The sequence below is a fragment of the Balearica regulorum genome, chromosome 1, assembly GCF_011004875.1.
Source record: "Balearica regulorum gibbericeps isolate bBalReg1 chromosome 1, bBalReg1.pri, whole genome shotgun sequence".
NCBI classification, from domain to species: Eukaryota; Metazoa; Chordata; class Aves; order Gruiformes; family Gruidae; genus Balearica; species Balearica regulorum.
Window position 1 is genome coordinate 144,019,790 of NC_046184.1, and position 15,622 is coordinate 144,035,411.

Here is a 15,622-nt window from a genome sequence, read left to right on the forward strand (position 1 = left end):
CAGTGGGAGCAGGGGGAACTACAGCAACAGGTCATGCAAAACGAACGTAAAACCTGGGAATTTGCTTGCACTGATTTGTCCTTTGCACACGCATGCCAATAGCTGGCTGTTAAGTATTCATTTGTGCGCATGTACAAGAGGAGGGATAAGACAGAAGGCCTGGCTATGGCTCCTCCTCTATAACTTAATTTTTCCAACCAGGGAAAACCAGTCATACTAAGGCACAAGCAAATATATTAAAAAGTGAGGTCAGGGCAGCAAATGTTCTGTTACATTTGCTCAGCTAGGCAGAAACAAAAGCCAGGCTTGGACTATTTGCTATACACAGCAAATTAGTGTTCAGCGACTCTCTTTTTGGGAGGCTGAAGGGGAAAGGTTTTCCTTGATACTTAACTCTGCCAACTCTGCAGAAATAATTTACTCCTGATGGACATGGCACTGCTGTTAAGACTGATGAGCTTAACAACCTGCCAGACATGGAGGGTAAAGCCCTGAATAAATCACAACAAATGAAAATACTGTTAGCAGTTTCATAATTTAATGAAAAAGTACTTGTAAAAAGGGGACATCTGAAAAAGACCGAGTCCATCTTGGAAAATTGAATATATATATATATTTATATATATAAAACAAAATGCAAAAACACAAAAAAAATTGACAAATAAGGTTAAGAGGTAATACTTCAAACAGTTAGCCACCGAACACACAATAAAAACTAGCAAATGCACTTTGGGGACAATACTTGAGAACTACATAACCAAGGGCTCCTTCATATATCTATTAAAATCATGTAAAAATTAGCAAAACCATTGCCCGGACTGGAAACAACTGAATTAACCCCAGAAGAGCAGAAACGCTGAGTTTTGCTGAAGCACCATTTTCCCTCTCTTCTGTCATAGGCTTCCGGCCACAAAAAACCATGAATGCTTTGCTGACCTCCCAGAGAAGTGTTCCCAAATCAAGCTTCATAAAATTTCATGACCAGCGAGAGGATTACTAATAAATATCGAAGGAGAACTAAGAGAATCAGAACTGGAATACAAATGAACATTTGTTTACTTACTCTGAACGACCCATGGCTTAGAACACAAAGCATTTCCCATTAAAATAAAATATGTGAAAACCTAAAATGCTACTGCATATTTACACCAAAAGAAATAATTTTGAAGATACAGCTCTAGAAAGATCAATTACACAAATATACATAAAATCAAGAAGTGAAAAAAAAATATAATTAAGATGCGTGAAGCAAACAGAGCAGAAATGCCAAGTGTACTTTTTTTTATTTCACTACTGAAAAGTCCTCCAGCCCCTGACCTGCTAGTCCTATTGCAACTAGGGAGATTTCAAAGTTTAAAAACAATCTAAAAATGTCATTGCCATTTCCCAAGCTACAAGCAATAAATTAAGATTATGAAGAAAATCAGGTGGTTGGTTGGATTCTGCATAGTCATCTTCACACTGGGCAGGGAACACCTTTTGCTCATTTGGTCTAGAAGCAGAAAGGAACCATATGAAGCGCCCCATACAACCTACAGCCAGTGATGTGGGGAGAGAGGATGTTGCGTATTTATGAAATGTACAGCGTTTCAGAGAAAAACAGTGCAGTTGCTTTGTCGATCAACACAACACCATCTGGAAAACAAGAAGTTTGTTGGCATTCAAGCAAAAATCCCCTGCCAGTGAAACGAACAGAAAAGGATTCCTTTCCCTTCTCGCTTTCTCAGCACTGGCCGAAATTCAATCACTACTTAACAACTGCTAATTTTAAAAGGACATACAAAAAAAGTGTTAGTTTGGGAAACAGCAACTGATCCAGAGGTTGAAAAGCAGCTTAACAAAATAATAGATTTTCAGCAATTAAAAAAACAAAACAAAACATACTCCAAATGATGACTGGCTAAAATTTTACAGACCTAGATGCCAGAAGTAAAGCTCCTATGCTTGTACTCAGGCAACCAGGGTTGAAAATTTGTGCCTGGATAAAAAGTTTGGACAAAATTATTTCTAATTCAGCTTATTTTAAAAATACCAGGTACAAACACCTCTGGACATGAAATCTCAGTTTCAAGAGGAACCTGGCATCACCGGTGATTGCCTAAATTTAAGTGTCAAATAGCATTTTTCTTTGAAGTAGTACATCTACTTTTGTAAACACTATCCACAAAATTAGCCATCTGTACTTGTTAGCTGGGTAAAATATTTACAAGTGCATCCCACAACAAGCAACTATGTACAGAGATTAAAAAAACTGAAGTACTAGAAGTTGTATATTTACAAAATAAGCAAATTATTGTGAAGAGAAACACAACCTTCAGCAAGAGCAGGGAACGGGGCGGGGGCACGTCTAGAGGTCAGCGATTTTGGCAGCGCCAGCGACGCCTGCTTCCACCCTCCGCAAGGAGCCTGCAAACACCACTGTGGTTCAAAGCCTCCCGCAGAGGAGGATCGTCACTTAGTAGTCACTTTGGGCCTGATCCAGCAGAGCACACCAGCACGCGCTCATAGATCTGAGCGCGAACGTTCCCGGGGGAAACCAGCAGGACTTTTCACACGCTTATAACTTCCTAACACATCCGCAAGTGCACTGCTGGATCAAAGCCATACTGCAGGTGCCGTAAGAATGCAGTTTCAGTGTCTCCGTTTGCAGCCTCTTGCACCCACGTTAGAGCAATGCAAGGACTTCTTTAATACCTGACCACCACCACAAGGTTGACGTAACATGAACACGTTGCCTCGCACATAAGCTGGCAACGGGGAAGCAGTTTCCTGAATTTACGCAAAGATTAACTGCTTCGTGCTCTCCCAGGTGTTACCCTCTAATAAAGCACAGCGATTTCCACATGACCTTGTAACAATGCAATTAACCTTGCAAAGACTGCAAGCCAATTCACAGTTGAACAAAACTATTCTGATTTCTCTCCCCTCCCCCCATCCCCTACTGCAACTCTTCCTAATGTAGGTCCTGGACTACTTTCTGGAACCTTCTGATGCTGGAGCTTTGCACTGGTACACTGGAATACATAAAGGCTGAGTTACCCCGTGGGGGCTTCTAATCACCTTTGTACCGAACTGTGAGAAATCATATTCTTTTTGTTTCTATTGTGACAATCTCTTCCAAAGTCCTTACTTGGGCTCTCTCTCTCTGAGCTACTTCGTCTTAACCTCACTTGCTCCTTGTTCTCATCGCTTTCTGCTTCAGAGTCACTCAGCTCTAAGTCAGGACAGTACCCGTCGTTGTCCTGGTACGGAGCACCTTCAAGCGTCTGCTTGCTCCACAAGCGATCTTTTGTTGCAAGTCTTCTTGTTGGCTTTTCACAGCACCGGAGATCTTCTGTGGTCCTCACCAGACTGTTGGTAGCCTCTTTAAAGGACCGGCTAAAGTGTTCTATAGTAGATTTTCTGAAACCGCTCTGGCTGGCCAAGTGAGCCGTGAGCATGGACTCTTGTTCGTAGGGCGTCTGGCTTGAGCTGTCTCTCTGGCTTATGTCTCCAGCCCTGCCCATCAGGCCGTTGGACTTGGCTGCCAGCCTCGAGTTCTCCTGCTGCACCCGCCCATTCCCAATGGAAGACTGTCCGTGCAAAGCAGCTTGGAGCGCTAAGGGCTTCCCAGACGGCTGGCCCCGGTGAAACTCCGGCATCTGTATGGGGCCAGAATCCTTCACCTCACTCCGGGGCTTGCCAATCCCTGCCAGCAACCCGTTACTTCTGCTGTCATGCTGATACCTGGAGTAAGATTTTGCTTTAATTTCAAACGATTCCTTTGACATCGGCACGCTCCGTTTGCTGTAAGCAGTGCTGTTGTTGTCAGGAGAAAGTGGTCTGTTGCCAGGTTTCAGTGAGTTATTTTTGCAATCTCCTAGTGCTGATTTGGGCATTTTTAACTTCAGGGTGATCCTGGGAGGTGGGTAGAACAGTGTGTTCTCTAGTGCACTTGTCAGGGTATGGCCTACAGGAGAAAGAGACAAGGGAGCAGAAGAAAGAAAGGCTTTTTAAAAGAAGGGGATAATCCTTTTGTTATCTCAACAAGTTTTATAGTCCATTAGAAGGTCATTGAACAGTAAGAAGCATTTGCAAACAATTAGCGTGAAATTATTTTAGGACATTAAAGAGAAATTGGGATAAAGAAAACCGTTCCAAATTATCCACCATTTCAGAATTTAGGTAAGCATTTTAGCATTTCCATTAAAAACAACAATGTGCCCTTTTTATGGGGCTTTAAGCCAGTGAATTGAACCAGTTTTGAGATATGACTGAAGTAGTTCCAACAGAGTTATAAAAAAGGTTCATAATCAGTTTTGGATGGAGAAAAAACAATGCTTCAAACTGAGTTTCAATTTGGACTTAATTCAACTCTCTGCTTTGTATTATAAAATTCTCTAGACTTCAGAAGTCTTTTCACCCAATATATTAGTCTTTATAATATTATACACATACAGCACCATTGCAAAGTAGCCATCAAGCTATTCTAATAAGCATAAAAAACACGTGTATTTGTAAAGACATAAAATAAATTTAGTAGACATTTCTAATAAAATGCATTTACACAAACCCAAAGTGCTTTAGAGTACTGCTGCTTCCACAAAGTACCAGTCTGATCTAAAATAGTTTAAAAAACCCACTTTGTCAGTACTAACGAAATCTATATTTCAAGGGTAGGAAAAAAAAAAGCACAAAGATGTCACTCTCAATTGGTCATAAAAACATAGTATGTATCTTGAAAGAACAGAGCGGTCTTAATTTTAAATTGAGGAAATAGCTGCCTTCCCTATGGAAAAAAAACCCCAAAACAACAGTAATTGCACTGTAAATATACTCTTCCTCTTTCCAAATGCTGTGTTCCTTGTTTCCGATGGTCGCTATAAAAATGAAGGGCAGGGGGGGTTTTGGTACATCAGCATTCCTAAGCAGTTACTATTCACTATTAAAACCCAGAGTACTTAAACTCTTTTTGAACCAAGGAGAGTAACTGCAGTCAGCAGGCTAAGAAATGCCTCTTTGCACTGTTCATCAAGCATGCAACACAAGAACAACAGCGATTCCTATCAGTCATTCTTCTGTTTTGCCTGAAGGAACCAACTACTGACAGCAACCAAAAAACCTTCTCAGCTGGAAAACAGAGCAGCCGCGGAGAGCTTGCTGTGGGGGAACAGTGCTGTAAACCCGCAACCAAGGAGGTGAAAACACAGATCACCACCAGCTCGTTTCTGCTATCTGGATTCCTTAGTAATGGATAAGTAATAGGCATATACCAGAAATCGCCATAAAATAAAAAAATATCCAAGTAAATGTTTTAAGAGATTAAAGTGTTTTGTGTATGTTGCTACTTTTGTTGACTGTGTACTTGGACAAAGTTTTTAAAGGCAGATTTACAATGGTAAAAAACACTAAGCAGGAACCTAAAAAAGAACACGGTTTTAGTTTAAATACGGATAGAATTTGTAAATATTTTACATTTATATGATTACCTGCAGCAATTTCCTGATTAATGAGCTGAACTTGTAAATTGAAGACCTGTTCATGTACTTTACTGTGAGACAACTTCAGTTTCTCTCTCCTGCTTACCATGTAGCAGAGATTTCTTACCTACAGAGGAATAACAGGAGACTTAAGAGGCAATAAGAAAATAAATCCTGACATAGTTAGAAAAAGTGCATCATCAACAGAATTAAAACATTATGTGCAAAATCCCTTGGCAAAATTCTTGAGAATATTACTGAACACACGAAACTATGTATTTAAAAAATAGCCTGGAATCTTTTTAATTGCCAATTTAATGAATGCTTTGAATATATTCTGCTATATTATATATTATATAATATATTCTCCTATATCATGTATAGGAACAGTGATTGAACACAAAATTCCAGTCAAAAGAAAAGTAAGTAATTTCTAAGACTTGCTTGTCTTTATGCCTGCTTCCACTATGTACGATGCCGGGAATGTTACTGCAGGCAGTGCTGGATTCTCCCAGAATTTCACAGAACCACAGAACAGTAGGGGTTGGAAGGGACTTCTGGAGATCATCTAGTCCAACCCCCCTGCTAGAGCAGGATCACCCAGAGCAGGTTGCACAGGATCGCATCTAGGCGGGTTTTGAATATCTCCAGAGAAGGAGACTCCACAGCCTCTCTGGGCAGCCTGTTCCAGTGCTTGGTCACCCCCACAGTGAAGAAGTTTTTTCTCATGTTCAGGCGGAACTTCCTGTGTTCCAGTTTGTGCCCATTGCCCCTTGTCCTGTCACTGGGCACCACTGAAAAGAGTCTGGCCCCTTCCTCTTGACATCCACCCTTTAGATATTTATAAGCATCCCCTCTCAGTGTTCTCTTCTCCAGGCTAAACAGACCCAGCTCTCTCAGCCTTTCCTCATCAGAGAGATGCTCCAGTCCCCTCATCATCCTTGTAGCCCTCCGCTGCACTCTCTCCAGTTCCCTGTCTTTCTCGAACTGGGGAGCCCAGAACTGGACACAGAACTCCAGATGTGGCCTCACCAGGGCAGAGTAGAGGGGGAGGAGAACCTCCCTCGACCTGCTGGCCACACTCTGCTTAATGTACCCCAGAATACCATTGGACTTCTTGGCCACGAGGGCACACTGCTGGCTCATGGGTAACTTGTTGTCCACCAGGACTCCCAGGTCCTTCTCCGCAGGGCTGCTTCCCAGCAGGTCAACCCCTAACCTGTACTGGTGCCTGGGGTTATTCTTCCCTAGGTACAGGACCCTACACTTGCCCTTGTTGAACTTCATCAGGTTCCTTTCCGCCCAACTCTCTAGCCTGTCCAGGTCTTGCTGAATGGCAGCGCAGCCTTCTGGTGCGTCAGCCACCCCTCCCAGTTTCGTAAGGTCAGCAAATTTGCTGAGGGTACACTCTGTCCCCTCATCCAGGTCACTGATGACTATGTTGAATTAGACCCGACCAAGCACTGACCCTTGGGGCACACCACTAGCTACAGGCCTCCAACTAGACTGTACGCTGCTTATCACAACCCTCTGGGCTCTGCCATTCAGCCAGTTCTCAACCCACCTCACTGACCACTCATCCAACCAACACTTCCTAAGCTTGCTTATGAGGATGTCAAAAGCCTAGCTGAAGTCAAGGTAGACAACATTCACTGCTCTCCCTTCATCTACCCAGCCAGTCATGCCATCATAGAAGGCTGTCAGGTTGGTCAGGCATGATTTCCCCCTGGTGAATCCATGTTGACCACTCCCAATGACCTTCTCCTCCACATGCTTATTGATAACCCCCAGAATGAGTTGTTTTATCACCTTTCTACAGATGGAGGTGAGGCTGACTGGCTTATAGTTTCCTGGGTCCTCCTTCCTGCCCTTTTTGAAGACCGGAGCAACATTGGCGTTCCTCCAGTCCTCAGGCACCTCTCCTGTTCTCCACAACCTTTCAAAGATGATTGAGAGTGGCCTAGCAATAACATCTGCCAGCTCCCTGAGCACTCATGGGTGCATCCCATCAGGGCCCATGGATTTGTGGATGTCAAGTTTGCCTAAATGTTCTCTAACCCAATGCTCCTCAACAAAGAGAAAGTCTTCCTTTCTCTAGCCTTTCTCTCCTATCTCCAGGGTCTGGGATTCTTGAAGGCTGGCCTTAGCAGTAAAGACGGAAGCAAAGAAGGCATTCAGTAACTCTGCCTGCAAAATGTTTCAGAGAATGATTTTTAACAGCTAAACTATGTTTGTTTCCCCTGAAATTACTGCAACATTAAAAAGTAATACTATTTACACAAAGCTACCTGAGAGAGCCAGCCTGTTTGGACCAAAACTAACATGTAGATCACCTCTAAAAGAACACTCTGGCTTCTTATGCAATGGACACATTTTGGCTGACCCATTTAGCAGTTTATTTTCCAACTCTATTGCATTGACTCATGAGGTTCAACAAGGCCAAGTGCAAGGTCCTGCACATGGGTCAGGGCAATGCCCAGTATCAATATGGACTGGGAAATGAATGGATTGAGAGCAGCCCTACAGAGAAGGGCTTGGGGGTACTGGCGGATGAAGAATTGGACATGTGCTCACGGCCCAGAAAGCCAACCATATCCTGTGTTCCATAAAAAGAAGGGTGGCCAACAGGTCAAGAGAGGTGATCCTGCCCCTCTACTCCACTCTCGTGAGTCCTGACCTGCAGTATTGCATTCAGCTCTGGGGTCCCCAACACAAGAAGGACATGGACCTGTTGGAGCAGGTCCAGAGGAGGGCCACAAAGATGGTCAGAGGGCCGGAGCACCTCTCCTACGAAGACACAGTGAGAGAGTTGGGGTTGTTCAGCCTGAAGAAGAGAAGGCTCTGGGGAAAGCAGCCTTCTCTTATAGCAGCCTTCCAGTACCTGAAGAGGGCCTACAGGAAATCTGGAGAGGGATCCTGTCACCTGTAGTGTGACACCTATAGGGACACCGGTTTTAAATTTAAAGAGGGTAGGTTTAGATTGGGCATAAAAAAGACATTTTTTACAGTGAGGTTGGTGAGGCACTGCAACAGGTTGCCCAGAGAGGTTGTGGATGCCCCCACTCCCTGGAAGTGTTCAAGCACAGAACACAGAAACAGCGTAGGGGCTGGGTGAAAGATAGTTGCCAAACATACTTCCCCCAGCACTCAACTCCATCTGTTCAGAACTGGAATCCCTCTCCCCAGAAAAGAAATTTTAAGATTCCCAAATTTATATTCATCCCAAGACATAACAGAGTAGAAAACCTTGTGACACAAGGAAGTTCAGAAACTTTGAGACAGAGGCTTCAAACTAGGAATTACCTCCACTCAGAGTAAGTACATCAATTTAATCAAAATTTGATGCAAACCACTCAAACAAAAAGCTCAAAATGGTCTCTTGAAAGAAAAAAAACCCCAAACACCAAAATCCCAACCCTCCACTCAAAGCATGTTACGGATTTTTACATTCCTTTTCTTTTTAATAAGGATCCATATCCAACTTGGTCCCGGAAAAGGAGATCCAAGATTGATTATGACTAGATTCAAGACAACAGTTACACCGACGAGCACAAATCTCGACTCCAACACGCATCTCCTTGTATTTTCACGTTGTTCTCTCCCCAATGCTGTTTTCCCTTTTCTTACAACACTATTTTCTCTCTTCTGCTTTTCCTTCCCCTCTCCTCTCCAATGTTTCCATATCACATTTAGGACATCTACTTTATTTTGTTACCTTTTTTACATTCACTACCTGTCTCCACACACTTCAAAACTGCAGGTGCTCACTAGCCAACAGACCAACCTAATGGCAGCCTCTGAGTGGTGACAAGCCTGGTGTCTTTCCCCATCAGCTGCCTGAAAAAGGTACTTTGTATGTCTTCCTGATAAATTCCTGCTCTGAATTCTGTTGAAGGACTCCATCTTTTCAAACTACCAGCTAGCCAGCAATCTGAGAAGAGCCCAGGTAGCTACTGATAAAAGGATAATTTCCTTTGCCTCCTTCTCAGTAAAGCCACAAGCAGTGATAGACTCAGTGGGTTATTTTCAGACTGCTAACCAACCATACCACCTAAGGCAGCTACACGCAGTGAAAGCATCTAGGTCAAGAGAGCAACAAGCGATTCAGCCTGCCCGCTACATGGGACTAGCTGACACCAGCATGATGGTGAGGTATGACTCCTGAATCAGGCGTCACCGGAAGTGGTATGAGTACAGACCATCATTCTTCTTCTATGTGTGTGGAGGCAAAAAAGTCGCCATGGAAGTTAACCATCTACGACTTCACCTACTTGTCTTCAAATTATGAGGGTGAGAAGCTCTGCTTTAATATACTTTTAGGATTCTCCAAAAGCTTAATACACACTCAAAGAATACTTACTGCTTTACCTAAGCAAACTGCTTTTTCCAAACCTAGAACTGGCTAATGCTTACCATTCTATTGTAACCACTACAAAATGCCTTTTTAAGTACAAATCCAGAGTCCATCCATCCCAAGGCAGAAGGTGGGAGATAAGAATTTGTTAAGCCTGCCCCATTCCTTCACTGTTAGCACTTACTTTCATGTAATAAAAGTAACATTTTTTTGTTATTGAATCTGTATCACTAGCAACTACTACAGCCGATTCAAATAAATTTACTCTATTTTTCATATTTACTCAATTGAAGCTGAAATCAAAGAGTCAATTAGCAAATATGTCCATTGTGCATAAAAACATGCATCTCAAAATGCATAAAGGAATAACGTTTAAGCAAGTCAGGGAGACACTCCTTTTGCACTGGATGTCTCACTGGACTGAGAAGGGACAGTTCCTGAAAGTCTCTGCAGCAGGCAATGCAGCATATCAAAAGCTTGGAGCTAAAGGCCTTATTTTTTTAAATTTTTTTTTTAGTTATTTTTAAAATAATCTCCCCGTGTTTCCCACATTCCCACTTTCATCCACAAACAAAGAACTCGCTCATCTGCAAATAGTTTTCCAAAACTTTACCAGTTAAATTCTTACCCTCTCTAGATCCTGCCTCAAATGCATGAACATCCTCATGCGAGTATGAATGCTATCTTCTTTTGGCTGCACCAAGCCATTTTCTTCATCCTCCTTGGGAGGAAACAATGGTTTGTTAAAGTTACTTTTTCGCTTTAATTTCCAGTAATTGTAGATGAAGTCTACAGCAAGTTTAGGAAGGCCCAGTTCTGCAGCAACATCCTCCACTTTAACTAGCGAGTAAAACTCTTCTTCCAGCTCCCGGAGTTTCTGGGCTCGCAAACTGGTTTTCTCACTCTCTGTTTGCTTCTGGTCTGACACACCCTTGGGGTGCTCGTCAACATCAGGCAACGAATTCTGTTTGTTCTTGCTGTGCTTTAGACAATACGACTTGAACTTGACCTCATCCCCATCATCCAGGATAGTCTTCATCTCTAAACTATGCTCAAAGGCACAGGTGACATGAAAGGCAGTGATGCAGCTTTTCACGGAGCACTACAGACAAAATAAAACAAAAAACCTCAATCGTTAAGAGTAGCAACAAAGCGGAAAAAAAAAGAATTATCTTAACTACATGAATGTCCATCCCTACAAAACCATATTTTCTAAGCACTCTTGAAAATATCTGTTGATCTCTTTGAAGTTGGTATCAACCAATTTAGTATTTTCTCATTTATAAGCAGTGTTCAGCAGAAGGACCTTTCTACCAATATCTGACCCGCATAGTAGCAGTCCTTACACATCTCAGCCTTAGTCAAAAGAAGGCAACTCAGACTAACTCTTAAATCTCTGCTAGTGAACTAATTTGATAGCAAACAGCTACGAAGAAGTATCCAACGATCATCTGCACAGTAAAGCATCCCTGAACACTAGAAGAACAAAATACAAACACGAAATTGCCCTTCTCACACAGACTGAAGAGTTACCACAGGACAAGTACATACCTGAATGCAAGCACCAGTTTTCAGTTTGCATAAACTACACACTAGAGCCCATCGACTTGGTGGAATGTGAGACACCTTTGTGATTGGCTCCATCCTTTCTGGGCAAGCAATACTGACCTGTAAACAAAAAAACAGCATGGAAAGCAGTTATCCAGGCAATAAAAACAAGCTCTTCATTAATACCAGAAGAAGAAATATGACCACACATTTATCTCACTGCAAGATCGCCATGTGCTCATACTTCTTAGCAAGGGACCCTGAAAGATCCCGCATGAGAACAGTACTGTGGAGTACTACTAGTTTAACCTGGTGGCTAGAAGTTGCAATTCTTCAAAACATTTAAGGGATCTACAGCATGCCTCGTTATGAACCAGTTGAGAGACTGCAGTAAGTGACGCTTACGTTTATTTCCTTTTCATTCTGCTGTTTTGGGTTGGGTTGTTTTGTTTTTCTTCTGTGCTGCTTTAACAGGTCTAACTTAAAAAGTACCAAAATACAAGCTAGTCAGAACAAAATAGGAACACTTACTCATACTTACCGGAAAAGTTCCTTCTTTAAGATCCACAGATCTGCTACAATAGCTACTTCTGCCAGCTCACAATCTGGGGCAGAACCAGATCTATCAGTCAGCAGCCAGGGAAAGCCTCGCTTCCCAGCTCTGCCTCTCCGCTGAGCACTCCCAACGCAAGAGGTGATTCTAATACACTTTCCTAACTACAGATTGTATCAAGCATAAATTGAGAAAGTACACAACAAACTTCTCTTACTGCAAAGCACGGTATATTCTCTTGTGCCAGTTTTCACATACTTAGTCTGGATGATCCATTTCTCTCTGGTAGACCAGACTATGGATATTAATACTAAAAGAAAGAAAAAAATTCAGATAAGCACAGGATACCTTTTCCTATTCTTTGTTATGCTAATGTCCACATATCCATTGTGATAGAAATTTCTCAGCTGCCTGTTGTCCATACTGGGAAACAAGGACTGTCCTCCATAATTTGGACACCAAAACAGACATAAATTATCTCCGTAGGCATCCCCGAGCCACTCCTGACAGACTGGATTTATCCAAGGCCAGAAACAAAACATTGGCCACCTCTGAATGACCAACATGCAGAACTGGGTCACTATGAGAATGGCATGCGGCAGAAGATTTCAGTGAAAGAACTGTTCCATTCCAAGACTACCAGTCTTCAAAAGCTTGGATTTTGATGCTTACACAACACTTTTTGAATTTAGCAGTTGTGTGCTTTGGGGGCTACCTGCCTGAAGCAGAAATACAATGCTGGTTCTAGCTAGGATGATCTCCACACTTTCTATGAAGAATTCAACTGAACAGAGCAGATGTGTATTTCCAGTGGTGGGATAGGGGCCTCTTCTCAAACAGGTCAGATCTAAGAATTCAAAGGAAGGAAGTTCCTAGGTCATGCTCTGTGGCACTGTGAGGCCAGAATAAAGCTGATTCCTTAAGAAATTGGTTAAAGGTGAGATTTAAACAGCATTTTTTTTTCTCCCTAGAAAACTTTACAAGCATTATGCTACAGTAGTTTTCACAGATTACCCCCACAATAAGACTCTCCTAAGGAAACCCAGGGTATATATACTAGTTTAACGTGATAATTAAACAGTTTAGTTTACAAGAGCCAGTAGCCTAAGCTGAATTTCCTAGCTTCCCTTTGGGGGTATATCAACAATCACTGGATGCACATATTCATTTTAAAATCTGCTTAAATCCTTGAGGAGGAAATGCTTTACTTCAGCAGACCTCCTCTGAGAGGTGGACTTATCCAAAGATAGCAGCGGTCAGTTGATCAAGTCTGAGACTCATAGTTGCTATGCTCAAACCGAATATTTTTGTTCCTCTCTCCCTACCATTGCATTGCTCTAAGGAGCGTTTCAGTAGGTGGAAGAGACAGCTTTGCAAGAGCTTGGTTCATCATTTCCACATTTAAAAAAATTGATCAGCAGTTCATGAGTTAATGGCATAAACTGAGTCTAGTAAGACTTGTATTTGTTATAGTACTTCACCTCTGGTCCCTCAACTGCAAGTGACATCTTCTGGAATATACTGAGGTCAACCTGCTGCATGGCATTTCAAGAAGTCTTCATTAGGAAGATAGTGAGATGCTTCAGAGAGGGTCCAGGTTGTACCAGAGAAGAATAGGCAGGCAATATGTAATGCCCTCATCGGGTAGAGATGACAAACAATTTTAATCTGTTGCGGCCTTCCTGTAAATTGGTGGCAAAGTGACAAAGCTGTCCCTGAAACACTTGAATGGTTCCACAAAATCACGTCCAGTGCCCTGAAACATCATCAAATGTAGTTTTTTGATTCCAAAATGAAAGAGCTTTTCATCAACCTAACTTGACCTTGCTCAAAGCAGAGCTGGTTATATGTTGCACACGTATTTCTGAAACAATATCGTATAAAGATTAACTGCAATTCTCATCCCAGTTACCACTACACTAAGAGGCAAGACTTCCTTTGGGAATTAAGAGATTATATCAACTTGTCAGGTTGTCTATATTCCTTTCAAAAAGAAACCAGAATCTTCAGTGAATTTTTCTGGAGATTGAGTAATACCAGCTTTCCACTGTGCTTCCCAGCAGGAGGTGGGAATTCACAGGCCTTCTCCCTGTTTCTCTCTGCCTCTTTTAATGCTCTCCCTGCTACTTCCCCAGAGGGGACTCATAAGGTCAGGAAACATTTATGTTGGAAATACTGTCCATTCAGCTTGTAACGTTGCCTGTTTATATTACCCTGCTTTGTAAAAGCACAAAGAGGCACTTACAGAGTCAGGTGTGATTTATTTATACTGGCCTCATGCCGCTTGCATGTTTCTGATATTCAAAGAGAGGAGTCAAGGCAAAGTCTGTTTGAACTTCACTGCTCACAAGGGATCCAGAGACCAGAGAGGCCAACCTTTTCATTCCCCAAAACCTCCCATCCCAAGGCAGAAATGATCCATCTGCTGTAAGATGTAGCTGTTTTTTCTGTTATTTCTCCAGCTTGTATCAGGTTACATTTTGACTGCTGTACTCTGAAGAAGTTTTAACAGTGGGAGAGAGTGAAGATAACGGGCCATTGAAGCCTCTTATCTGAAACCATTATGCACATGAGCTGCCATCTTGTCACCCTGCTGTCCCCTGCTCCCCGGCCACCAGCAGCTGCACAAGTGCACGACCATCTGCACAAGTGGCTGGGAAGGGCAGCCCAGTGGCTGGAGCACAGCCACTCACAACAGCAGCTAAGGATAGTTAATTTGATACCCTTCCAGTCATAACAAGGAAAAATAACTTTCTGCTTCAACTACCACCACACTGATTGAGGGAGTACGTAACTGTAACAGGTTATCTAAGGCAGAGAAGGACCTTGCATTTCAAAACACTTGGTATAGGTTTTCTTGTCTCAGTGTTTCCTTTTATTTTTTTTTTAAAGAATGCCTTTTAAGAAAACATGAAATAGACTACACATTTACACTAAAAGACAATAAAGGCAGAAGAATAAAAGGATATAAACTGACAATGAGTACACTTTGGAAGGTAAAAACCTTCAAATGTCCCAATCAATCAAGTGTGGGTCAAGAAAGCCTTTTGACACCATTAGTTCACAAGGAAGGGAGGGAAGAAAAAACAGTTTAAGACAGTGCTGAATGAGTTAATGAAGGAAAATATCTGGTGCAATTGTCTGCAATGATGCTAGCCTATGCTTGGTGACTCAGGAAGTCCCGCTTTGAACCTTTTACCACAAGGCAGAGACACGTTCATGGCCCACTCCTCTCTGCATTCTGCCTTGCTCCTATTTATTTAGGCCACAAAAGGAAATGGCAGAGACTTCATAATTAATCTGTTTCTTTTTGGGGAGTTCCAGTGTACTACTATCTTGGGGAGAACAAAACCAGGTATATGAGAATACATATTCGCCCCTGAACTATCCATCCCCAGGTCTTCAAATTCTGGGTCTGTCTTGTACCCTGCAGCACATAAGGCCACAGTGACCCTCCAGACAGGAACTGACCTGCCATTTTAGCACAGATTCCCAAAGGTTTCTCTGGCTTCTCCAGTGACTGAATTGTTTTACAAGTGACAACGTAGGAGACTGAGAGAATGGATCCAAGAGGTATTTCCCACCCCTACTGGCAGGTGTCACCTCCTGGCTATGCCGACACACTTGGTGTTGATGTGGAGACGAGGAAGTGCTCGAGGCTTGGAGAGCCTGGAGCCACTGAATGGGCTGTGGCAGCAGCCGGATTTG

At 42.5% G+C, this 15,622-nt stretch overlaps 1 protein-coding gene across 11 annotated transcripts in view; it reads right to left on the reverse strand.

Annotated features, from left to right (window-relative positions):
- Window positions 1–516: 516 nt before the first annotated feature.
- The window catches only part of JADE3 (jade family PHD finger 3), a 71,665-nt gene continuing 56,559 nt past the window's right edge, over window positions 517–15,622 (reverse strand). For all 11 annotated transcript variants that reach the window (XM_075737216.1, XM_075737137.1, XM_075737177.1 and 8 more), the window contains 4 exons: window positions 11,365–11,481; window positions 10,442–10,915; window positions 5,469–5,586; window positions 517–3,949 (listed from right to left, as the gene is read on the reverse strand). In XM_075737216.1, the coding sequence (XP_075593331.1) occupies window positions 3,057–3,949; window positions 5,469–5,586; window positions 10,442–10,915; window positions 11,365–11,481 (1,602 nt within the window). In that variant the 3' untranslated portion in view covers window positions 517–3,056. The remainder of the gene's footprint in view (window positions 3,950–5,468; window positions 5,587–10,441; window positions 10,916–11,364; window positions 11,482–15,622) is intronic.